We start from the raw sequence: 24,440 nt of genomic DNA, 5'->3' as shown, positions 1-24,440 counted from the left end.
AACATCAGCCAGTCCACCATTCTCCCCTCACTAGTGCAAATTCAGACTTGCATACACTCTGTCTGTGTTTAGAGACACTTACTAACCCTGTCATTTCTTAGTGCTAACTTCCTGGATCAAATAACACACACACACACACACACACACACACACACACACACACACACACACACACACAGTCAAAGAGCTCAGTTTGGTTTTTCACTCAAACCCTCCTTGAATCGCCATACCTCAACAGGTAGCCTCATGACTCTGCTGTTTTTCTTATTTGTGTCCACTCAAGTTGAAGCGCTATCATTAAAGTTCAAACTTTAGTATGAGTTCACAACTGTCTCTTTCCTGTTAACCTGAGGTATCACTTGTTATTACTGTATTCTCCAGCGATTTTTTTTTCCCTATCATTCCACTTTTTACCTCCCCACATGTTGCGCTCTCTCTGTCTGCCTAATTTGCCCTAGAGCAAAATTTGTTTCCCTTTCATGTTAAGTTTTCTTCACTTTGAACTTCTTACTGCGATTCTTAGAAGACTTTGTCGCAAAGAGCGGGAAGACAAAAACACCCTAGATCTTTAATATGATTCCACACCCAAAAACACATGCGCGCGTGCGCACACACACACACACACACACGCACACACACATGCACACACAGTCAGAGTAACTCTTCCTGATCTGAATCATGCTTGCTCATCTCGCCGTTATTTGACTTTCTTTCTCCTGCCTTTCTCCCCCCATGTGTGTCCCGAGTTTGTCATATGAAAGTGCATGTAATTCATCACTTTCGCTGTCACCCACAAGAAAAAGCGCTCAAGTTCTCAAAAGGGGGTTTTGTGCAGCAGTTATCAAAGTTTCTCTCAGGAGACATACTTTTTTGGTTGTTTTTTATGAGAGTTTGAGTCATGACCCACAATTGCTTTTGTAGTCGTGTGCAGGTTTCAGTTAAGTTATTAACCTTTTACCGTACAATAAAAATCTTGTTTCAATCAGGGGGGAAACGATTTGAATTAAATAAAAGACAAGTTTATGTTTCATGTGATTTCACACTAGTCAAGCTTTAGCTGTTGTTTTAGCTGTAGTTTCCATGGTGTGGTAACCCCTAACCTTGCTAAGCCTGGCTGCATCTCATGACCTCAGCAAATATGATAAATGATCCAGCCCTCTGAGAAATGTTCTGGACCAATCAGCAACTCTGTAGACTGTAACGTGCAGCAGTCTAAGACACATCAACTATGCAGGACAGAATTATTAGCTTATGTGTTATGAGAGAGCAGGAATTCATGGACTGGAGATCAGAAACATTATAAAATGTTTGCTTGATGTTTGCTTTAGCCCAAAGCCCTGCACCACTTCAGGGGGCAGGGCAATTGGCTTCATGTTTCATCATCATCACTCAAAAACTAGAACCAGATGGTTTGGATTTGCTCCATACTGTAAAGTATTGTCCAGCAGACAATGCACGACAGCCTACCTGAGACCTTTTTAAAATAAATGTCAAGATTACTTACTTACAGTCATACATTTCTCCTTCTCCCTCTTAAAGCTTTTAGTATGGCCTAAATGCATGACACCATTGCTGGACAAACTTATATTAGGCTAGTAGGTCGAACAGCTGTGATGGCTGAGTGTCCACTTTTAGTAACATGTCATATACCATATATCAATAATATTTCTCCCGTGAGAGGCCTATGTGAATGAGCATAGTGGGAAAAAAGAGTTAAAACTGGGTTTATCATCCAGTTTACAAAACTACTAAATGAGTTTGTGTGTGTGTGTTTATCAGAGCAAGAGATGGCTTAACTATAAGCATAAACTGCCCTCACTTGCACATTAACTGTGTTTAGATGTTGTGGTTTCACACAAACGCACACATGTACGCGCTCACAGAGCCACCCAGACTCTCAGTTATTATCTACGTCTCGCACATTATCCCGCCGCCCCATTATACTTGTTTGTTTCCCCTTGTGACTTAGCATGCCAAGTAGGCAGGTATTAACATCCCTGTACTTTTTAGTCACACGACACACTGTGCACATACACACACACACACACACACACACACGTGCATGTACTGTACACAGACTCCCGCGATGGGACTTTCCTCCCCAGGGTAGTGTAGATGCTGATGTGATGATAGCTAATAGTGAGGGTTGAGATCTTTGATCAGCGTTTTGTAACACAGCACTTTGCAGCTGCTGCTGCTGCTCCTCATCTTGTAATTCTCCCATGGCAACGACCCTAGCATTATCCTGCTTCCATGACAACCCGTAGTGAATCTGGCTTGACCTTCAACAGTGATTCAGTGTCTCTCCATCCACCTCCATTCTCTCCTCCCTCCATCTCTGTCTCTCTTGTTCTCTCTGTTCAACATTTCAAACTTCCACTTTTTTTTTTTTTCCTGCTCCATAGCCCACATTCTGTTGTTGTTTTTTTTTTTTTTTTTTTTTCTTTTTTTTCTTTTTCTCTACCTGTGTGGGTGTATCATTGCTGCTGTTACACAAGCAGTCAATACATCTACACAGGCTGATGTCATACTTCAGGGGACAGTCTGTTCATGTGCGCCCAGGTCCTGTGTCCATGCTTCCTCGTCTGACTCATTGGTTTGAGCGAACGGGCATGTGGCTGCTTGTTGCTGTGCTGCAGCTGCAGATCAACCTGAGCTCACCTCCCAACAAAGGAACTATTGTTTACTCTCAGCCAGGGACACAGGCGTGGTGGAAGAGAGCTGGGAAATATTGATACAATAATGACAAGTACTTGAGGGTTTAGATGTGCCCGCATGCGTGCGGTTGTGTATCTGCGTGTAAGAGGGTCCGTGTTCCTGTGCCTGTTGAGCTTGTCACTGTGGCTATCGATCTGTCTGTCACGCCACTCTTAGCTGGAATGCGGATACCCTCGTCAGGCTGGTAGCTCTGGCTTCAAGTCTCACAGGTTGTGTCATGCCTGCCAAATATTTCCTGTACGAAACGATAACATTGCACAACACATTCAAATTCTCCACATTAGGCCTCTTTATTGATTGAATTCTCTGCTGTTAACTGCCCATGAAGGTTGCAGTCCAATTTTCTGTAACTGTTGTTGTGTGACATGATATCGAAGTTGCCATGGTAACTATTTGCATCTCCAAAGTGTGATTTTTTTTCTTTTTTTTCTTTTTTTTCTTTCTTCTTTGCTTCGGCATCATACATTTTGCAGTATTGAAACCGCAGATGACAAGATGAGATCTGTTGCAGATTCATTCCTTCTTAACCTATCCAGCTTCTTGCAAACACCCTGTCCTACTGGCAGTATTGACGTGTGTGTGTGTGTGTGTGTGTGTGTGTGTGTGTGTGTGTGTGTGTGTGTGTGTGTGTGTGTGTGTGTGTGTGTCTGTGTGTCTGTGTGTCTGTGTGTGTGTGTGTCTGTGTGTCTGTGTGTCTGTGTGTGTGTGGTACAGTGATGGCTGCTCATTTATTAATTGATCCAGCTAGTTGAAGCCGCCAGCAGAATGCTAGTGTTTCTAAGCCTGTGGGGCTGTGATCAGGGATGAGTATCTGTAAGCTGCTTAGCAGGACTGCTGGGAACTGACAGGATGGTTTGGCCTGCTTCTCTGCTCCTGCGAGAGGCACAAGATCAGCAGGCAGGTTACACCATAGGGAAAAGGCCCGGTGTCTTGGGTATTCAGGAGTTGTAGAGGCAGTGATTGCACTGAATTTAGCATGGAATGCAAAAAAATCTCTTTTTAAATATATGTTTGGTTTTGCTGCACACACTTCACACACGTTTCTGGTGATGAACATTTCACCAAGAACTGCAATAGCATTTTACTAATCAGAAAAAGTCATTTATTTATTATTTCTATTAGTGTCACTACTTAAACCCTTGCTTTAAAAAAAAATCAGTGACAGTGATTGACTCCTCAGGATTTAATCTTCCACTGTTTGACTTCATGGTAATGCTTTCCTATAACCTGCCTATTGACCATTCAAAAGCAGTATTTAAAACATTTAATAAATGGTCTATAACAGGTTGTAATGTAGTTGTAAGCAGATATAAATGTTTATTGATGTATATGTTAAGAACTACATCACCCATAGATGAGGGTTGGTGTATAACAGATAAAGAATAAAACTAACATGTAATGATATAAAGTATTTCTTTATAAGAGAATCAATAAAGAGATTAATAAACATGTAAAATTTCCTTATATCTGCTTACAACTACATTATGTCGGTCATAAACTATTTATTAAAATTTATTATATACTGCTTATAAATGCTAAATAGGTTTTTAAAGTAAAGTGATACAAACTACAACAAAAATATCAAAGCACTTTATCGATTATACTTTTTTCCTGCTCTATTTTTTGCAGAATGTTAATTCCTGTGCATATTGTATTTCCTCTCCCTTATGTGGTCTTAAGCTACAACCTGCTTCACTGCCTTTTTTTTTTCGTCCTTCGTTGCAGTCACTTCAGTGTCATCTGTCTGCAGCAGTTTGCATTGTACGTGCCGTCTGTTGAGACGGAGACCACTCCAAAGCCCTTTGCTGAAGTCTAAAGTTTGTTTCTGAAACCACTCAAGCGGAAGTTGTGATTTCACTTATGAAGCATTTTGCGATTAAAATGACATGTACGCTTACAGGTCAGCTTTCAAAAGACGGCACAGCAGGGGTGTGTGAAATGAGATTTTTTTTTAAAATCTGATGCGCACACAACTTATTTTTCAAGATGGTTTGCTATATAGTATTAATGTCTGCAGTAAGACAGTAATACATAATATTTTGTCTTCTTTTCATCATGCTTGCTAGATTTCATAGATGCTATTAAATTGATATATAAATGATGTCTCGGTTTTCACAAATGACACCAAAGTACACCTGTCACAACCCACAAAAATCAATATACAGACATGTGAATGTAATGCAAGTATGTTCCTCGAATAATTGAATGCAGTCAATACAAACCAATACTAGCTAGTATTACAGGTTTTTCTAAGCAACAAGTAAATAACTCATATGTAAGAAGTCAGACAGAACTACTGTAAATCTGAGGGGCTTTGGACCTTTTGGCCAGGGGAATGTGTGTGTCTCATTTTTCTGTACATGTAGATCTCACGCTGTCTCTCCACCAGGTCTCTATGTGTATACGTGTCCTTCGCTCAATGTAGCTCTTTGTGTTCCTTTTTCTTGACAATGCACTGCATATTCAGAAGAGGCAGCCTGTAGGTATATGAAAATGAAACCTCACTAGCTGCATGACCCCCCCCCCCTTATCTCTTCCCTTTTGATTATTTCCTTTTCTTCTCCTTTTCATGTTGAGACTTTAACCTTTCTTTGAGGTGTTTATTTTGTTTTTTTTTTGTTCTAGAAATCAAATTGCCTGATGTTAAGATGAATCAAAGAAAGAGAGGCAATATTTTTGATCTCCACCAGACATCATTACTTACTCGCTCAAAGAACCAGGATTTCATTTTAAGCATTTTCTTTCCTTTAGCTTGTTTTGTTTTTCACTTCATATATCTCACTTGGCATTACTTGTTGTCGTTTCATATTCTCTGTTTTCTGCTATCTTGTACCAAAAACAAACTTTCATCATGTTCTTCATTGTCTCAGTTACAAGTCACCTGTCCTGTATGTTTGTGTGCCTTGTATTACTGCATGAGTATTGCACGCTGGGGTCTCTCCGTTTCTCTCTCTTGCTTATCTTGTTTCTTCTTTTTTCTCTGTAGTTTCCTACCTTTCTCCTCTCTGCTTTTCTGCTGTGGAAATGCTCATGCTCTTGACTGTTGGTGATTAGTTTTCTTCCTTTCTCCCTCCTTCTCTGTGCAGGGGATGTGCTGTTCCAGATGGCTGAGGTCCACAGACAGATCCAAGTGCAGCTAGAGGAGATGGTTGGTATTCTAAGCCCAAAGGGTTATTAGTTTTGTTGTTCAGCCCTACAGCACTCAATATAAAACTCAGAATATGTAAAAGGTCTCTATTTTAACAGTAATTTAGACCCGACTACAAGCTATTACAAAAGTAATACACTTTAGTTAGCCGGTGTGGGCTCCTGAACAAAATCTGCCCAGCTGTGACACAGATTTGTCCCTGAGCTCTTGAGCCCCTGTGGGCAGTACACAGAAAACATGACAATTAAATGAACACGAACTCATATTGAATGAACAGACATGCTGAGCTCATATAAATCCAAACTGCTAACTCAGGAGTTGGCTGGGGAAGTCGAGTGAGTTAATTGAGCAGTACGGCATTCTGGGTAGTGTGCTTGTTTGACAAGTTTATCCACAGTCAAAATTAATTTTATTGCTGTGCATGTAATACAGGAGAAGGCCTGGACATAGGTGCTGATCATGTGGCTGCCCTGGAGCTTGAGCACCCTGAGTTCACCCACAGCTCAGCTGCCCCTAAAGGACCATTTCATATTTAAAAATGTTTTTTTTTTGTTTTTTTAAACATCTATCTTGATTTTATATTATATAGGATATTATATTATATATATACCCGCAATATCAATTAATCACTATGATTATATGTAGAATAAATAGAATCTTTGTTGCATATTATGCACATATATTGCTGTTAAATGTCAAAACCACATAACTTCAATTAAGATTTCAATAAGCTGAGATAAATCTCTGATGCAAGAGAAATAAAACAGCAGATATGAGGAAAAAAACAAGAAGGGTTCTGGTAAACTATGTAAGCGAATTGATTTTAATTAAACTGTACATATAACAACGAATGTTGGCAGAGCATATATTTAAAATGTTATTCTAGTTTTGGGATTCAGTTCCTCAGGCAGGTCAGTTTAACATCTAGTAACTAAAGATGGAGAATCAGTAACAACGAGCTGCAAGCTGAGACAGGCTTCACAGGCAAGGACTGTTGGTTAAACAGTTATTCAGCATCTGAGTTATGAGGATAACACCTTATTTAATAGCTTATTGATCTATTCTGAATAATTTAACGTGGAAATCTTTTATTCCGTTTCTATATTCAGCATCCATTAATGATTTTGCCATTGACATTGCTATCATAAGCATGTTATTGAACTGCTTTTGTGTTTCTTCCCCAGTTGAAATCCTTCCACAATGAGCTGCTCTCTGAGCTGGAGAAGAAGGTGGAGCTGGACGCTCGTTATCTGACTGTGAGTATCTGATGGGCTCGCGTTTCCAAAGCCTGAGGTCAGCCTCCATCCAATAAGTGCACTCCATGTTTTAGCCCATTTTACTGCTTTATAATATGTTCCATCAAATCTTTTAAGACCTAATTTGACTGAAGCGATACCAGAGATGGAGGTGAAACAGTGTGTGTGTGTGTGTGTTAACGTCTGTCTCTGAGACAACTAGAGGATGTGTCTGTGGGAAAAAAAAGATGCTTTCAACTAACAGTTCATTTCACGTCTACTCACCCCTCAAGGGCAGACTGATTATAATAAACCCCTCCTGGAGAATGTGTGTGTGTGTATGTGTGTAAATGCTGTGGAGCTGGTCTACATGTGTTATCTTTAGAATGAGTGGGTTGCAGCCTGAGTTTAGAGCAGCACTGCTGTGTGTTGTCTTGGGGGATGGGATAAGATTGCATTTATTGTATTGTACTGTATTGTTGGAAGGGCCAGGTTACAAGCTGCTTTGGCTTACAGCTACTCAATCACTCACACACAGTTTATATAATTTTGCTTTTAAGTTTGAATAGACACATTGGCTCATTTTTCAGCTTCTGGCCTCTTGACTTAACGGGGAGGCTTATCTATAAATTCAGATGCTGTCATGTCAAGGGCAAATTAAAACCGTGAGTGTTCTGATGTAAACCATTTCTAAGTAATCCATGCACATCTGCCAAAATGTGTGTTTGCTGTCTAAACTGATATGGAAAAGATATGAAAATGTTTCATGCTTACTACATTAGTTCAGATGCATCAGCCATTTCAGACATTTCTATCTTGGTGTATCCCTGAGGTCTTAACATGCCTTACTTTTAATGAATTTCCTACAGATCTGCCACAGTGATAATAGCAATCACTGTGTTTCAGACTTTGTGAATTAATCATCTGAAATTTTGACTCAGTTTAAAAAGACTCAAAGGAAAGCTTGCTGTTTTTTGTTTTTTTTTCCGGACTCAAGTGTGTGTGCCGTTCCCAGCGGTGCATCTCTCGCTCTGTTCTCCTTCTGTCCCGCTCTCCTGTCATTACACAGGGGTCAGGATTTGGGCATGAACTTAAAACGCAAAAAACAGCATATACAGCGGATGTAGATTACTGATGTAGAGGAGCATTTCTGGCAGATCAGCCTTTAGGGACAAGGGGTCAGATTCTCCGAGTATACCAAAGTTCATCCACTGTCCAATCTGGTTCTAATCAGTTTTAAACAAAAAACAAATCTACAGCATCTAATTATCTGTCTGCAGTACTACCCAGTGATTGAGAGTTTTGCGTATGTGGACTGGCAACAAAACTCGACAGGCTTTTGCTTTGTTAATGAGGAGGAACATTCCAGCTCAGGCAGATGCTCGCAATATTATTTTGTTTACCCAATATGGCCCTGCAAACTAAAAGAAAACTTTTCACAACAGCCAGCTGTGTCTTCTCTAATCATTACTATGATCTATATGCCGGCTGTCCGGGAGTGAAATAAATGTGAATAGCAGAGCAACACATATTGGCTCAACTGCTTTACCTCGAAGACGAGGAGGGCGTGAAAGGATGAGTCGTTCATTGTTATTGGGTTACAAAGTCAACAACTGTGCAAATGCATGTTTTGGTCCATTTTGTGTGGGGACATTACAATATTCAAATCTGCGTTTCAGAGAAGCTCCTGACATGGGGAGAAAAAACGAATCAAAAGTAGATAAAGCTTCCAGCTGTTTTTTAAGTTTACTGTTGCGAGGTCGCTCAGACCTGCAGAACTAATACCACCCTCTCTGTTATGAAATCCAACCACAGCATGTGTCATAGTTTTAGTCTTCCAGTGACAACATCTTCTTCTTTTCCACTCCATTTCAGCCAAATGATGCCTAGAGGATACCTACCTACATTCTCAGTGCCTTACACTATGCAAATGTGGGTGTTGAACCCTCATGCATGAGCTCTCTGCCAATTTTGCCTCGTACAGAAACCACATGAGCTTTGTCACACCAGACAGTTACTATAGCAACAGAGCTGGTACAGCCCGAAAACAAAGCCATTTTTTCTCAATAAATAAATAATTATAACAGGAAATTAAATAAATGAAATATATTTTTTCATTTTTCGTTTTTTTCTGCAGGCGGTCACTGATTTCTGTTCTTTTCACTACTTAAGAAAATCACCTTGAAATCTGCTTGAGATACATAATCAATTACAATGGCTGTTTTAAGAGGCAAAATCAAAAGCTGCGTTGTTGCAAAATCAAACCTGGATGACAAGTATTACGCAAATATGGAATTTGTAAAGAATTATGTGTAATAGCTTGTTTGCTTAATTAAAAAGCCCCCATCAGCACGCCAAGATGGAGTTTTTAAAAACAGTCCCTCCTTGTATCCGCAGTGTAACACAACAGTAATATAACTTCACCAAAAATGAAGGAGAAACTTTCTTATGGATAACTAAAGACGGTTTTAAGCCAAGGCAGGGTGACTTTCATTACTGTAGTGAAATGAGTTGAGTCCGGTCCGGCTGTTAGTAAAGTATGAATTGTTGAAAAATCTTTCCAAAAAAAGGTTGGCAGTACTTTTATGTACAGTCTGCCCAACCCCTCTTTCACCCAGACTTTTTAATTTTGATTGTGTGTTTGTGCACTGCCTGTTGCCCCATGTAGGCTGCCCTTAAGAAATACCAGATGGAACACAAGAGCAAAGGGGAGAGTCTGGAGAAGTGCCAGGCTGAACTGAAGAAGCTGCGCAGGAAGAGCCAGGGCAGCAAGAACCCCTCCAAGTACGGAGAGAAGGAGATGCAGGTGAGCCGATTGCTGGGTTTTTGCAAAAATCCTAATATTACATTAGTATTCAGAATTACACAACAATTAGAATAAAAATGTCTTATATAACCATCAAAAGGCATCGGTCAATTAAGAGTTAAATTTCAGTTGTGAATGTTCAGTGTAAAACAAGAAAACAGCACAAAATATCCAGACATACCATCCTGCTCTACTTAGTTTTTCCAGTTTGCGTGCATGTGGGTGATTGTTGAATTACAGATTTATGAGTCCTGGTGCAAAATAATGACTTTATTCTTCATAAAGTAAAGAGAATACACAAAACAGCAAGGACGGGGGTGGAGGCGGTGGCGACAAAGTGCCCTGAGTGGGAAGGCAAATAGTGGAGGTTTGATTATGAGTCTTGTGCCCTTGCCAGTCTTTAGCGCATCTACACACATACAGCAGGCACGTAGACACACACGAAAAAGATAATAAGTCAGCTACACTAATTGATGTACTGGTAGAGTACACATTTACTTCAGTGTATCCAGTGTGTTTCAACAGAAGGAGTAATCAGCACAGCTCGTAAATACAGCGCAAAATAGCCGACTCAATTATCCAAAGTGGACTCGATAAGATGGAAAACTACCTCTGACCTTTCAAAATAAAACACAACTTACAGCAGAATGCTATTTTTCACATTTTTAAAGTTATTTCGTAGTTAAAGTAGTAGTACACTGTATATAAGAGGAAATATACACTTTGTTTTTATTTTAAAATTTCTGTTTAGTTTCCAATTTCTGTGTTTTTATTCAGAAATCAGTTTCTAAGGCTTGACAAGGACCCTGAAGGCCAATATGAACTGTCGTGTGAAATATATTATGCAGTTGGAATTTGCTGTAGAGATGGACTGATTTGTTGGGGCATATACATCCGTTTTAAACAGAAACCCTGAAAATGTCTTATTTTGGTAAAGGTGGTTAGGTGGCATGGCACACAGAGGGTGTGCTTGTGTAACTACTATTACATTTGGATGACATGCTCAAATGCTTTTAACAAAAACAACATTTTTTGCAAGAGTTCCAGTCCTCCAGAGTCAGACGGCCAACATTTTAAACCTGTCAGAATGTGTATACGTCAAACCGAAGCAGTCACCTGATTCACAGAGCGAACAAAGCAGTGTTTGCTTCGGACGTCATCGTTCATGTGATAATTTCCAAAGCCAAGCAACCTCCAATAGAGCAGCTCAGGTGAAATGAATATTGATGAGTCGGAATGGACCTTCAGTGTTGGACGTAACTCAATTTGTCTTTCACATTTAGTTTTCCATTACTCGACCGCCTGCTTGACAGGAGAAGGAGTGACAGTGTACCCTCATATGCAGACACTCCATCTCTGCATTAACCTGCTCTTGCAGGCCCGTGGTGTTCCTTCAGGTTATTTATCTGCCCCGTCCTGTGACCAGTGTGCACTGTCAAACTGAGAAACACGACGCGGCGAAAAAAGGTGACAGTGTGACTTTACAAGGAAGCTGGAAGGCGGACTGGCTGGAGGGATGGGGGCAAAACTCTCAAGCTAACGGTCCAAGGCTGGCACAGTACTGACTGTGCTGCTGTTGGTCCAGCAGTGAAGTGTAGCCGGCCTTTGCAGAATCAGATCGATAGCTAGACCAGAAAACTGATTCGGCCAACCCTTGTGGATACAGTGTTTTCGTAAGAGTTCATTGGGTATTGAAATTTTGCTCTTTGCTGATCAGGTTCGAGAAGAAAAACACCTACAGAGTTTACATGCAGACACACACATCTTCCCTTTCCTGTCTGGGAGGGTCTGGCGGTGTTGGATTGGTCTGACTGCTGTGTCCTATTGAGTTTGTTCCACTGTGTCAGGGATGCCATGAGGAGATGCTGTATGAAATTTCATCTTAAGGTGTCAAAGTTGGCAGTGTGTACGGCAGTCCAGTTTTGTGTGGAGCAGTGTTTAAAATGGGAAGTGCTGTTTGAGTGCATAAAGCCAGTAAATCTGAATGGCAAGTGGTTACACGTACCTGCCTGTCTAAGACTGCCGTATGTGCTGAATAATTTGATGAACAGAAACAGGTATATGAATGAAATCCTTTATTGCAAATCAGTAGGAGTTTGTCCAGAAATTAAAAAAAGAAATAATTTAATTTGACTAAATCTAAAAATACAAGTAAATGCATATTAGGGGCTGTAATGTTCATTACACCCCAATAACAATCTTGGACTTAATTACTGACAATTATGTCTTTTTAGTTTTAATTGGAAATTTGTCTTGAGAAAGTTGTGAAAGACTAAAGTGGCATTAAATATAAAACTTTTATCCCCTGAAGAGGAATGTGCTCAGAAATATGTTTAAAATTTAGTCCCAATGATTCTGCACGAGGAAGGTTTGTGGAGTGTACACAAAGGACAGATTAGTTTTCATGGCATTTCTTAGCAATCAGCCCCCATAGATTTTGTTATTTCACTTGTTAAAATTAAAATATTATGGCTTGATGGTGACACCAGATGAATGGTACAAATTCATTAGCACTCATGAACTGGGAACCATAAATATCCACAGAAAATTTTGCAGAATTTCAGTAATTTAGTTTTCCAGATACACTGGTATGACTTGTGTTGTCGGTTAAAATTATGTTTTGACCTGACCCACGCACCAAACGAAAGGTCAGGAGTTCATGAAAAACTTTTCTTTTGGGGACCATGATGCCACATTTCGTTGCCAGCAGATTATACTCCGTGATACAGTATTTTGAACATTAGCACAGCCAAAAACCAAATGAATTTTATCTTATAGGGACCGACAGAGTAGTGGCATTACTGCACAGTCATACTGAGGCTGCATGACTGATCAGCTGAGCCCATCTGCGCAGGGGAAAGATCTCAGCAGGCTCTGGACTAATAATGCACAGTCTGTTAGCAGGAAAAGGAAAATCAATCTCCCTCTCTCATTTTCAGCCTGCTGACTTTCACTGATCATATCACGGCTGTGGGCGTGTTAGAGAAAAGTCAACTTTGTGCCTGAGTCCTCTGGAGAGAATGACACAAAGAGAAGGACATAGCCCTGCTCTCTCTCAAGAACTGCGCTTCACAATGATATCCACCTACTGTAGAAATGCTTAGATAGTGACACACTACAGATAGAAAGTCTGCAAGTGTTCTCTTTAATTGTATGTATAGAGATGGTTTCTTTCACACAGTGGAAAGCAGTTGACAAGTACAAGTAAAGTTGCTAAGGTGAGCTCAACAATTCCTCCTCCTTCTCCTCCACCACCACATCTTTGTTATTTTAGCAGATGAGAGGCACCAAGTTTTCTTTTTTTATCTCCTTGCTTTTCATTAAAAAGTAAAGTATGTTTGAGCACCGTCTGGCAGCGGACACAGATGGCGACCGCATTTCATTGATCGTCGTCGCTATCGCTCTCTCCCTCCGTCTCTCTCTCTCTCGTACTTTTTGCTGTTGTCTCACCCAATTCTCTCTGTCTCTTTGTCTGTCTCTTCTACCCTCCCTTTTTTCTTTCACTGTGCCATCTCATCAATGGGTAAAGACCCTGCCAAAATGCTAATCAGCTCATTATGTAGTTCAGTGGAGTGGGCCATGGTGCCGTAGAAAGGGGTTTCATCTAGATAAACTCCTGTGCACTACATAGGCTGTTAATAAGGGCCCAGACAGATAGAGAGCGATGGAGTACAGGATTCAGAATTAATGTCACCAGATGCTCGATAAGCTCGGGGATTCTTCAGCCCCGTGTGATTCAAACGTGGAAAAGTGGATGGATATATTCATACAGATGCAGGAAAAGGTGTAGCTGAGGTGCAAGTGCAGTAGACAAACATTGACAAACACACACACACACACACACACACACACACACATGTCAGATCCATGCAGGTACTGTAGGTGTAGGTGCTTTCTGTTGTGCCTCAGAGCGTGACAATACTGTACAATTCTTTTGAACCCAAAGAGTGCTAATGATGGAGGAACGAAAGAGCAGACCTAAGCAGCTCTCAACTGTGCAGGGAAATGCTTTTTGATCCCCACAGGAATGAAAATGAGGATAAATAGTTTTGTTGTTGTGAATCTTACTGTATGCTTCGCTGCTCTTTGAAGGTTGTGATTCCCTCTCTTCCAAGTATCTATAATTTCTAGAAACTGTGTTGGTGTGCAGTGCAATAGAATGCATAATGTCACACAGTTGAGGCTGTGAAATTGTTTTTCCTGTCCTGAATATGCAAGCGAAGGGGACACACAGAGAGGCAGTAATGCCGATCAGTTAAAGTCAGAATGTAAGAGCTGCACTGACGTGTAGCAGGTTTCATTTAAATTCATAACCTTTGCAAAACAAGTCATTCCAGCTATGATGTAACCTGAGGTTGCTCAGATATAAAGGTGGCTGGTGTCTGCCTGGGCTTTTCCCACTGCACTCATTGTCTTGGGTTACTTCAGTGACCTTTTTAAATGGTTGGAGAATTGGGCCATGTGGATTTGACAAGAGGAGAGGGCACACCGGTTGAGCCGTCACTATTAGCTCTGCTTATAAGTGCTGGAGAGGCCAGCAGAGCGGTGAGTCAGAGGCTGCGAAAAAAAACAAAAAACAAAAGGGTCACTCCATTACTGAGACAGTGGGAGAGAGGGAGAGAGGGGGCAGCCAAGCTGGTTGTGATCTTCCAAATGGTTGTTATGTGGCTTCCTTGAGGTGACCAAAGACTCATTCACAAATGTTATTAGCTGAACATCCAGCTGTGTGAGTGTGTGTCTGTTAGACATGTCTTTACTATGGCATGTTTTTCTCCTTCTTTCTCCCTCATCTCTTTATTCTCTCTCTGCATTAAAGAGTGTGACTCATACCAAAAGAAAATCACTATCTTTTAACTTTTTCACAGGAAAGAAAAAGAAGAAAAAAAAAAAAAAGGTTTCAACTTGGCAGCTCCAGTGGCATATCTACAGTAGCTATCTTTGCTCCTCCCTTAACAACCCACATTGTTGAGATGAGGCTCGGGCCTTTAACTGTACGCTGTGCCTGTCAAGAGCTAAAGCAACTAAGTGATCCAGTTTCCGAGCACTTAATTTTAGCTTAAAGTGTAAAGTAAGGTCAGGCTGCACTCATCACAATTTGATCCTTCTCTTGCATCATTTGACAACTTTGCTCCAAGGATTTGTGCTATGGTGTAAATCTTCCAGCGCTAATGCAAAAGCCCATTCGCCAGAATGTTTGTGTTTCAGTATCATTTAGCCACTTAAAATATTCCTCTAAGCTTGGAATTTCAATAAAGTAACCTTGTGGCCTTTGGCAGTGGGGAAGTAGTGTGCTCTGGTGGTTACTGAATGAAATACAACTGCACTGTGTGGTGGCACCACAGGACCTAAACAGAAACGTAACAAACTTCATTAGTCTTTGTGGAATATAATGTAAAACCTTCTAAACTGTACTCTAATGCTTTGAGAACGCTGAACTTGAGGAGAGTGAAACAACAAAAGTAACAGAATCATCCATAATCTTGATCCAGTGTTTGTCTTTTCCATGTTGTAACATTGCCGGGTTTTCGTATATAATCAGCCATAACAAGCCAGGTTTATTTGAATACTACAACAACCTTAGGTGTGTATGGCTACTTGATTCGAGTTACATGTGAAAAGCTTCCCCTGTAACTTCAAACCTACTAATACACCCACGAAAAGTTAAGTTAGAGTAAATCAATGCAAGTAAATATAACACTCCCTTCTTGGTCAGTTTTTATTAGCAGATGTTACTGTGTTTAAGCCATGAAACTAGACTCAGTTGTAGTATTTAATAATGATAGTAACAGTATTTCATGTTACCCTCACGCAAAAGCTCACAGAAACACCTAAATGCCAATTCTTCTTCAAAATAAGACTCCCAGCCACTTCTGTCCACTGTCACTGACCGTCGTGTGTGTGTGTGTGTCTGTGTCTGTCTGTGCCTGTGTCTGTGTGTGTGTTTTCAGTGAATTCAGTGAGACATTTCCCATTTTCCGAGAACTCTTGCTGAGATAAGCTGACAGCTCTCTCTCTCTCTCTCTCTCTCTCTCTCTCTCTCTCTCTCTCTCTCTCTCCAAATCTCTGTTGCTCAGTCTTATACACAAATTAACACACCTGTTATTTGTTATTTTCTGACACGTAAAATGGATTAGTGGGTCTTTGTGAGCAGTTCCTCCTCCACGCTGCGGGACCTTCGGTCATAATTGCCTCACCGCGGAAGCGCTTGGCAAGGAAAACCTGGCCAGAGAAAGTTACTGAGAAAGGCTCTCTCCTTGCACAACTATTACCACCAAGGTGTAGTCAACCTCTAATTGCTCCAGTGCACCCGTGCAGTGATTGACAGTGTAAGACTGTGCTGTACTGAGCAGCTCCTACGTGTGAATGTGTGTAATAGTATGAATTCTGAAGCAGGCTTTTATTAAAAAAGTACTTAGTATGCAAGTGACCTTGCAAGTAGTGCAAGTAAGAAAAATATCTTTCTACCTATCTCAGCATCAAATTTAATTAGGCATAACTAGGTATATGAAACAAAAGAAAATATTTATTATTTATTTATTTATTTATATGTATTATTATGTCAAACAAATGTGTCCCAATTAGTAAATTATACTGATGTCTATGTATCTTTGTTCCCCTTCAGTTTGTGGAGACCATCAGCAGTAAGCAGACCGAGCTGGACACCTTCATTGCTGAGGGATACAAGACGGCCTTGTCTGAAGAGCGTCGCAGGTACTGCTTCCTGGTGGACCGCCAATGTGCCGTGGCCAAGAACAGCAGTGCCTACCATGGCAAGGTAAGTCCCAAGTGTCAGTGGACCACCCGGAAGATAAAAAACAATGATTATTTTACTATCAAAGATGGACAAAGACTGAGATGTGTGCCACAGAATTAGAATAGATAAGGATGTATTTAGTGTTGGCAGCTGAGCTTTGCTGGAGCAAGTCCTTGGTTGATATTCTCAAGGCGATAGCTGTTTAAGTCAATACTGCCACTTAAAAAAACGAAAAACTTTCAAATCTCAAGGATATCTATCTATCTGTCTATCTATCTATCTATCTATCTGACTAAATAAGCAGTTTAAGTTTAGGAAAAAAAATCTTTATGTATTATGAAGTTTTCCACTGGAAAAACTCAGCTAATCTACTACAATAAGACTGTACGGGTGACGTTTGATCAGATCTGATTGACAGTGCTGGCAGCAGAAGCAAACAACCCCACAACTGTCATCCTATTTTGATTTCAATGTTGAAAAACTGATTGGTGCAACAGAAATACATGACATCACGTTTGTAAAAAAAAAAAAAAAACAGTGAGAAAGACAAGGACAAATAGACAAAGACGGACAGCTCTCATTTGAAATATGCAAACCTGTTCAGCAAAAAGCTGAATGAGAAAATAGGTTTTCATAGTCTTTAGTTACGATATGTTTTTATGGCCAGAATTAGCGTTTTCGTGAAAACAATTGTTTAAGCATAAAGTACTTGTTTGCAGTAGCACCTCAGTAAGTTGTGGAGTTTAGCCTGTTTTCAGTACTTTTGATCTTTTGACTAATAGAAAACACGTTTCTGTCCAATATCTTCATGAAAGTTTACGTGCAGAGCTTGTTAGGTCACTTTACAAAACTTAAAACTTATTCTGTGGATTCTAGTCAACTACTCCCCATCTGTCATCTCTGTTTTATTTGGAACTCACCTGCTGTAGACCATTGTTCAGTGAAAAGAGCACACTAGGAGATATATAATTCAAAGTCACATTAGCTTTGACCGCTCTTAGGGGCTTCTTCATTTTAAAAATTCATAGGGACTGTAGACAATGCCCACCTGACAGGCGTATTTGAAGCTGCAATCCATCATTACACCTTCGAGTGTCTCTCCACCTTCATGTGTAGAGAACTGCGTCGCTCATTCATTTCATCAAAGACTTTAACAGGAAAAGACATCAAAATTCTAAATCTAGAGCAAGATGGAAAAAAAGTTGCAAATAGTTTCTTATCCATACTATTATTTTCACAATGCTGCTGACATTTGAAGCGAAGAACCTTTGAATCCGAATAGATTTCACCTTATATAGTCCCATCGAAGGTAATGGATCGTTATTAAGCAGGATCTGGTCAAGTTAATTTTTTTTATGTATTTTTTTTTTGTGTCTGTGTATGCTACAAATATACGCCTATCCGTGTCCCACAAATATCAAATTCTCGTGTAATGGAGTACATCATTCTCCTGGGATTACTGGTGGGTGTGAACTGCCAGCCTGAAGATGTGGCTGGAGGAGGACAGAATGTGTGTGTGTGTGTGTGTGTCTGTGTGTGTGTTTGGACTGTGCTTCCGCTTCGTTTTTCAACATGAAGTCTAGTCATTAATCAGGATGGGGTTATGTGTGGGAAGAGTTCACCTTCAGCAAACTGAAGAACCATCTCCCAAAGGGTTCGTAGTGTGTTTGTCTGTGTGTGTGTGTGTGTGTGTGTGCCTGTGTGTCTGTGTGTGTGTCTGTGTGTGTGTGTGACTGTGTGACTGTGTGACTGTGTGAGAGAGAGAGAAAGAGAGAAAGATATATTGAGCGCTACAAATCAGCGGATACAAAGGGACAAAACCGTTGTGTTTTTTTGTACGTGTGAATGCATGTATACTGTACATTCATATACAATGTGTGCATTTCTGTCCGTTAAACTCTATTTCTATACTATAGCCATGTCCATAGGCTTCGAGATGCTGCAGTGGGCAGCTTGGTTGTTTGTTAGTCTGTCCCACTGGCTCGCCCACGCAGCATATCATCACAGCTGTGCAAAGGGCAGCAGTATAGGATACACAATGAGGAAGATCTTTGAGGACTGATTGTTTTTGGATAATAGGGAGGAAATTGAAGGTTTTACTAAAGAAATTGCTTAACTGAGCTTTTCAATGGTCACATTGAAAAGCTCTTCCACATCTCTTTTCTCGTAGTACTGCCTACTTGTTTTTTTTTTTTTGTTTTTTTTTCCATTTTTCTTGTGTTTCATGAATCTTTCTTTCCTCCTTTCAGGGTAAAGACCTTCTGACCCAGAAGATCCCAGTGTGGCAACAGGCCTGCTCTGACCCCAACAAGCTGCCAGAGAGGGCCATGCTCCTAGCCCAGCAGATGGGCTCTGCTGCCCTTGGGGGCACAAGCCCCCTGCATACCTCCAAATCCAACCTGGTCATCTCAGACCCCATCCCTGGAGCCCAGCCTCTTCCTGTGCCCCCAGAGCTGGCCGTCTTCATGGGCAGTGGCCTCGGACACCCAGCGGTGAGTATAGGATATGGGAGCTGAAAACATGTCACAATTTTATTTATGTATGGTTCTTCTTAATTTTTTATTTGATGTTTGATGATTAGGAAGCAGTTTTTTGATGATGTTATGTATTTTTTTTTATTATTTATTTCTCTATTTTTATTTTTTTTTTGTTATGTTGTCATCTTGCTGCTGTTTTACATGGATAACCAAATGATTATTAGCCAACCTACTGGAGGCTAACTTGAAGCCAGAGGAAATACTATCAATTTTAATTATGATGATGAACGTTAGTGACTGATTTGAGTATAGCATCACACAGTAAATAAATTACGATATTTTATAAAGAAAAAAACCCTCCCATTATTTAAAGAAAACCGCTTAAAAACTCAGTTTAAAGATGCCACTCAAGTTAATTAGCTGTTTAGAGTCTACATTTCATGTCAACTCCACCGTTATATTTTATCGAGATGAATTTATGTCACCTCAGCAGATGTCAGTCATAACATATCATCACTTCAGCTTAATCTAAATATTTAAAGATTGCTGCTGTCGTATATTTATGACTGAATCCATGTGTCCGCCTGTTAATTCCAGAGGCTGATGGGCCCTGATGGTATGTCCATGGTCAATGGGACAACAGGAGTCCACGGAGAGGAATATTGGACGGATGGGGGTACCATGTCCGTGTCTCAAGTGAGGCCTTCATCCCCTCAGACCCAGGCACAGGGCCAGTCCCAGGCTCAGCCTCAGAGACAGGTCAGCGATGTCTACTCCAACACCCTCCCTGTGCGCAGGCCTGCCCCCGCCAAGAATAAGAACCCCGTGGGTAAGATATCTGAACGTTCCTAGAATTTAATGAGCAGCAGTAGCACTGCAGCAAGAAAATCACAAGCAGAATGATAAATTGAGCATCAACGTGATTCCTCTTGTTTGCTTTACAATTATGTTGAGAAGCATTTTAACATCATATAAATAGTGTAGTCACATTAAGACTGATATCACCTACCAACCTCTTTGCTAAATTACAACGCAGGCTGTTGGGTTGGGAAGGAAGGAATCAACATCCTCTGAGCAACAAGATTTGTGAGAAATATTTTCTCTATAGATACCAGTCACCTCAACTAGTGTCATGTGTTTATGGTGATTCTACCAGTTAATCTGGCAGTGATATATGGATGTTTACAAATGCCATACAAAAGCCAATTTAAGATATTGCTAAATTTAGTACATCTGCCTGACTTCTGACTGTGCCTAAAAAGACATAAATATTACTGTACCTTTAGTTAGCACCACAGACTCCAGTTATCCAGAACTTTTGTGACCCTGGTACTCTGAACTTTTAATAATGTTCATCGTGTCTTTCACCATTGTGTCTGTCTGCAAACCCCTTCAGGTGAGACACGGACCCTTCCCAGGTCCAGTTCCATGGCAGCAGGCCTGGAAAAAAATGGACGCTCCCGTGTCCAGGCCATCTTTTCCCACGCTGCGGGCGACAACAGCACCCTGCTCAGCTTTTCCGAGGGAGATGTCATTACCTTGCTAGTGCCTGAAGCCCGCGACGGCTGGCACTACGGGGAGAATGAGAAGAACAAGATGTAATTAATGTATTCATTAATTCTGTTTCGCCTGAATCCATACAGTGAGATGGGATAAATATTTATCCCACATTCAGGTACGGAAAAAGTATAACGTTTGACAAAGTCTTCACTTTTCGCAGGCGTGGCTGGTTCCCATTCTCCTACACACGCGTGCTGCCCGACAGCGACAGTGAGAAGCTCAGAGTGAAGTACGTGGCCTTTTTCATGAACAGTGTGTCAGCTTAGCGAGCCCCAATGAGTCCAAGTCTGAGGCCTTTGTTTTCTGACCTTCCCAGTTTGCACCATGGCAAAAGTAGCAGCACAGGGAACTTGTTGGAGAGCGATGCATCACTGCCCACACCTGACTACGGCCTGACTGCCCGACTGCTTGCACAGAGCCTAGCACAGACCCGCCCACGCCCCTACAGCATGGCAGGCTTTGGCACACAGGTGGGTACGGTTTAACATGTGTAGTACCTGCGAACAATACAGTCTCTACACTTGTTACGCTCACTCAGGTAATTTGTAGCCCCCATTTCGTTTAATCTTATGTTGCATAATTGGATATGAGTAATCCTGCAGTAACTGTAAAAGGAGACTTTTGCTCGGGTTCTGCTGCCACCTAGTGTTTGTATTTAAGTACAGCAGGTACTTCAGTCCCAGGCATACAAGCAAACAAAGTAAAAGAATATTACTTTTATCGTTTCAGCCTGCTATTGAGGATTATGACGGCCGCTTTGCCACAAGGTAAGCACCCTTTCTGCCTTGCCTTTTAAGATATGGCTGATACTGTATGACTGCTGCTGCCATCCGAATGAGGTATACTCCAAAAAGGGCGCATGCATACTGTGTACCGCAAAGAGTCAGTATGGATACTAAGAAAGTGCTGGATTGTTTCAGTGCGCTGTTGATGATGATGCTGTTGAACTGATGGAGCCAGTCACAGCTGAAAAACGTTAAGACAAATAGTAGACTGTGATGAGATTAGAAAAAAAGTACAGAATGATTAGCTTTTGTTCAGTGAATTTAAATTGGCACATGTATTTTGACTGGCGTCACATATTTCATAATTTTTTGATTGAAGTGACACATGGTTTCTTAACAGCAAGGAGTATTCTTTGATAATACAGTAGCATATTCTGTATACAATTAGTATGTAGTATGGAACTGGGATGCTTTGATATACTGTTCCACACAGTGTCTGAAACAAAGTCCACTCACCCACATTTACGTGGTATGCGGAGTAAGGCTACAGCTATTGATTATTTTTTATTATTGTTAGCCATAGATTTTTTTTCGATGAATCGATGAGTCTATAGCCGTCTTCAATAGCTAGTTTTGCCTGGCCAACAGTCCTTAACCCAAAGATAGACGAGATAGAGATAGGCTACATAAATGACTTAGACAATTATCAATTATCAAAATTGTTGGCCGCTGATTTTCTGTCCATCAGCTAATCATTTCAGGACTCGTGAGGACTATAGATGAGCTCAAGCAGTACATTTAATTTTGCTGTAGTTTTAAAATCCCCACCTTGTCAGATGTATGCACAGTGTTTCCTTTCAATATTTATTGCTGTGTCTTCTTTGTCCTTTCCTCTTTGCTCTTGCTTACCTTACTCTGTTTTAATAGCTCTTTAAAGTAATGAATGCAGTCCAGTGGTGTCAGTGTTTCAGTTTATAGTCAGAGTGCTCTTGGCTATTTTAACTGTAATCCTACGAAGTCCTCGCTGACTGACTGGGGTTGACCGAGGTTAGGGTTAGGAATTATGCTCTGTCTGTCTGATCAGCATTCTTGTGTAGATGAACAGAAATGTGTGCGTTGGTGTGTATGAGAGAGAGAGAGATTGTGTGTGTGTGTGTGTGTGTGTGTGTGTGTGTGTGTGTGTGTGTGTGTGTGTGTGTGTGTGTGTGTGTGTGAGAGAGAGAGAGAGGTGTGTGCGCATGTGTTGGTGTGTGACATCATGCTGTCAGTCATCACTCACTGCTTGTCAGCCACAGGGGCCTCATCTCAGTCATCACTGCTTGTCAGCCTGGTGTGTTCATGTCTTTTTTGTGTTTTTTTTTTTTTTTTTTGTATTTTTTCTTTTTTTTTTTTTTTTTTTTTATTTTTTTTTTACTTGCACACGTGTCTTGTATGGGGGTGTACTCACCCCAACAGACTAATCGAACACTACATCCCTCCAGCTAAGGAGATGACTTGGTGATTTTCTCATCAACCGTAACCTGTAGGATTTGTCTACCTTTGACTGCACTAGACAGACACACTACAGACTAATCAAACACTACATCCCCTCAGCTAAGGAGGACTTGGTGATTTTTTTCTCACACGTACCCGTACTGTTTGATTACCTTTCTTTCGGTAGCTACAGACAAACATTCTCTAAAAATGTTTAATATGGGCAACAGCATCCAACCAAGCAAACATATCTGGATAAAAAAGTGTTGATGAGGGAATTGGAAGTCCAATCCTCCTGATCACGGCAGGTGTGTTTGGAGTTGTGGCTGTAGGTGGGGTGAAGTAGATGTCCTGACCCCACCTACATTTCTCCTAAACTCTACTCTGCCTCCTTGTGCCTGTCTTGTCTTTCTCCATTTCTCTCTGAGTGTGTCCGACCTGGCAAGCTTCCTTCTCTCTTTGTTCCACAGTGACAGTCCTGATGGCAAATTGATTTCGACTGTGTGAGAACAGACAGACATACAGACACAGACAGCTCCGGATAGCACAGGGGCCTCTTCCTCCCCATCTTTCCCCCCTCTTAGCCTCCCTACTGTCCACTTATCTCCACCTCTCCTCCTCTGCCTCCACACACACCCCTTCTCCAAGTGGAAGAGGCCAGTTTCATCCCTCCTTTCTGTCCTCTCTTCCTCCCCGGGTCCCTCCTTTCCTCCTTCCGTCCATCCTGGGTGCTGCTGCTGGCGGTGTCGGTGTGGACAGTAGCGGTTGGTGGGTGGAGGATTGCGTTGAGCGAGAGAGCCAGAGCGGGGCCTACCTGCTCGGCATGCAGCGATATGGACTCTGAATACACTATCTCTGACCACAGTCCACCATCACGGACTGATCTCTCAAGAGACTGCCTTTGCTACTGCTTGTCTTTCATGCATGTACATGGTTGTGTCATTTTGTCAAACTAAAGGACATGTTCATGTACTGTACAAGTGCCAAAAGACTTCAATGTCGTTGTACTAAAGCCACTGGCTGAATGGCCTTTCTAAGCACATGTGGGCCCAGTATTATCAAGTTCCCACCCAACACAAACAGGCTCAAAAAAAGCTTTGTTCAAAGTAAGGGTGTGCAGCAGATTACTGTGTTTCTGTTCTGAGAGATCACGTAGATCGCGCTGTTCTTCCTTGTGTCAGTGCTAGTTTCCGTCAAGAGGGTGTGTCATATTTGCCTTACTTTGCTTCTCTTTTTTTCTATTAAACACATATTTTATGTTCAATGAAGCAAATTTCCAATCGAGCTTCAAGAATATACAGTGTATATATATATATATATATATATATATATATATATATATATATACACAGATATCTATATATATAAATTGCTTCCGTCAGTCTACCATATTGCACTGTATTATGGTCATTGCAAAAACATGTTTTCATAGAAAATTTCTATTAATCTTTACACCCTCAGCCCCAGGGAAACCTTCTGTTGCCGTTTTTGGCTGAACCTACTGCCAGAATTGTCAGTTAAAATAAAAATGCCTCACTCCAGTA

The 24,440-nt window shown here is 41.0% G+C and overlaps 1 protein-coding gene across 6 annotated transcripts in view; it reads left to right on the top strand.

The window, feature by feature from the left end:
- baiap2a (BAR/IMD domain containing adaptor protein 2a) overlaps window positions 1-24,440 on the top strand; it is a 50,827-nt gene that overhangs the window by 23,661 nt on the left and 2,726 nt on the right. For 3 of the 6 annotated variants that reach the window (XM_040123859.1, XM_040123862.1, XM_040123861.1), the window contains exons 4-13: window positions 5,805-5,866; window positions 7,051-7,122; window positions 9,770-9,907; window positions 16,530-16,682; window positions 18,911-19,153; window positions 19,736-19,967; window positions 20,535-20,736; window positions 20,859-20,927; window positions 21,015-21,168; window positions 21,428-21,465. In XM_040123859.1, the coding sequence (XP_039979793.1) occupies window positions 5,805-5,866; window positions 7,051-7,122; window positions 9,770-9,907; window positions 16,530-16,682; window positions 18,911-19,153; window positions 19,736-19,967; window positions 20,535-20,736; window positions 20,859-20,927; window positions 21,015-21,168; window positions 21,428-21,465 (1,363 nt within the window). Of the gene's footprint in view, window positions 1-5,804; window positions 5,867-7,050; window positions 7,123-9,769; window positions 9,908-16,529; window positions 16,683-18,910; window positions 19,154-19,735; window positions 19,968-20,534; window positions 20,737-20,858; window positions 20,928-21,014; window positions 21,169-21,427; window positions 21,466-23,366; window positions 24,177-24,440 lie in introns of those variants that run through there. The other 3 variants (XM_040123858.1, XM_040123857.1, XM_040123860.1) reach the window with 3 other exon arrangements.

Source organism: Xiphias gladius, chromosome 3 (genome assembly GCF_016859285.1).
Source record: "Xiphias gladius isolate SHS-SW01 ecotype Sanya breed wild chromosome 3, ASM1685928v1, whole genome shotgun sequence".
In the NCBI taxonomy this organism is placed as follows: Eukaryota; Metazoa; Chordata; class Actinopteri; order Istiophoriformes; family Xiphiidae; genus Xiphias; species Xiphias gladius.
The sequence above is the reverse complement of the archived record's forward strand: the minus strand, read 5'-3'. Positions and strand labels throughout refer to the sequence as shown.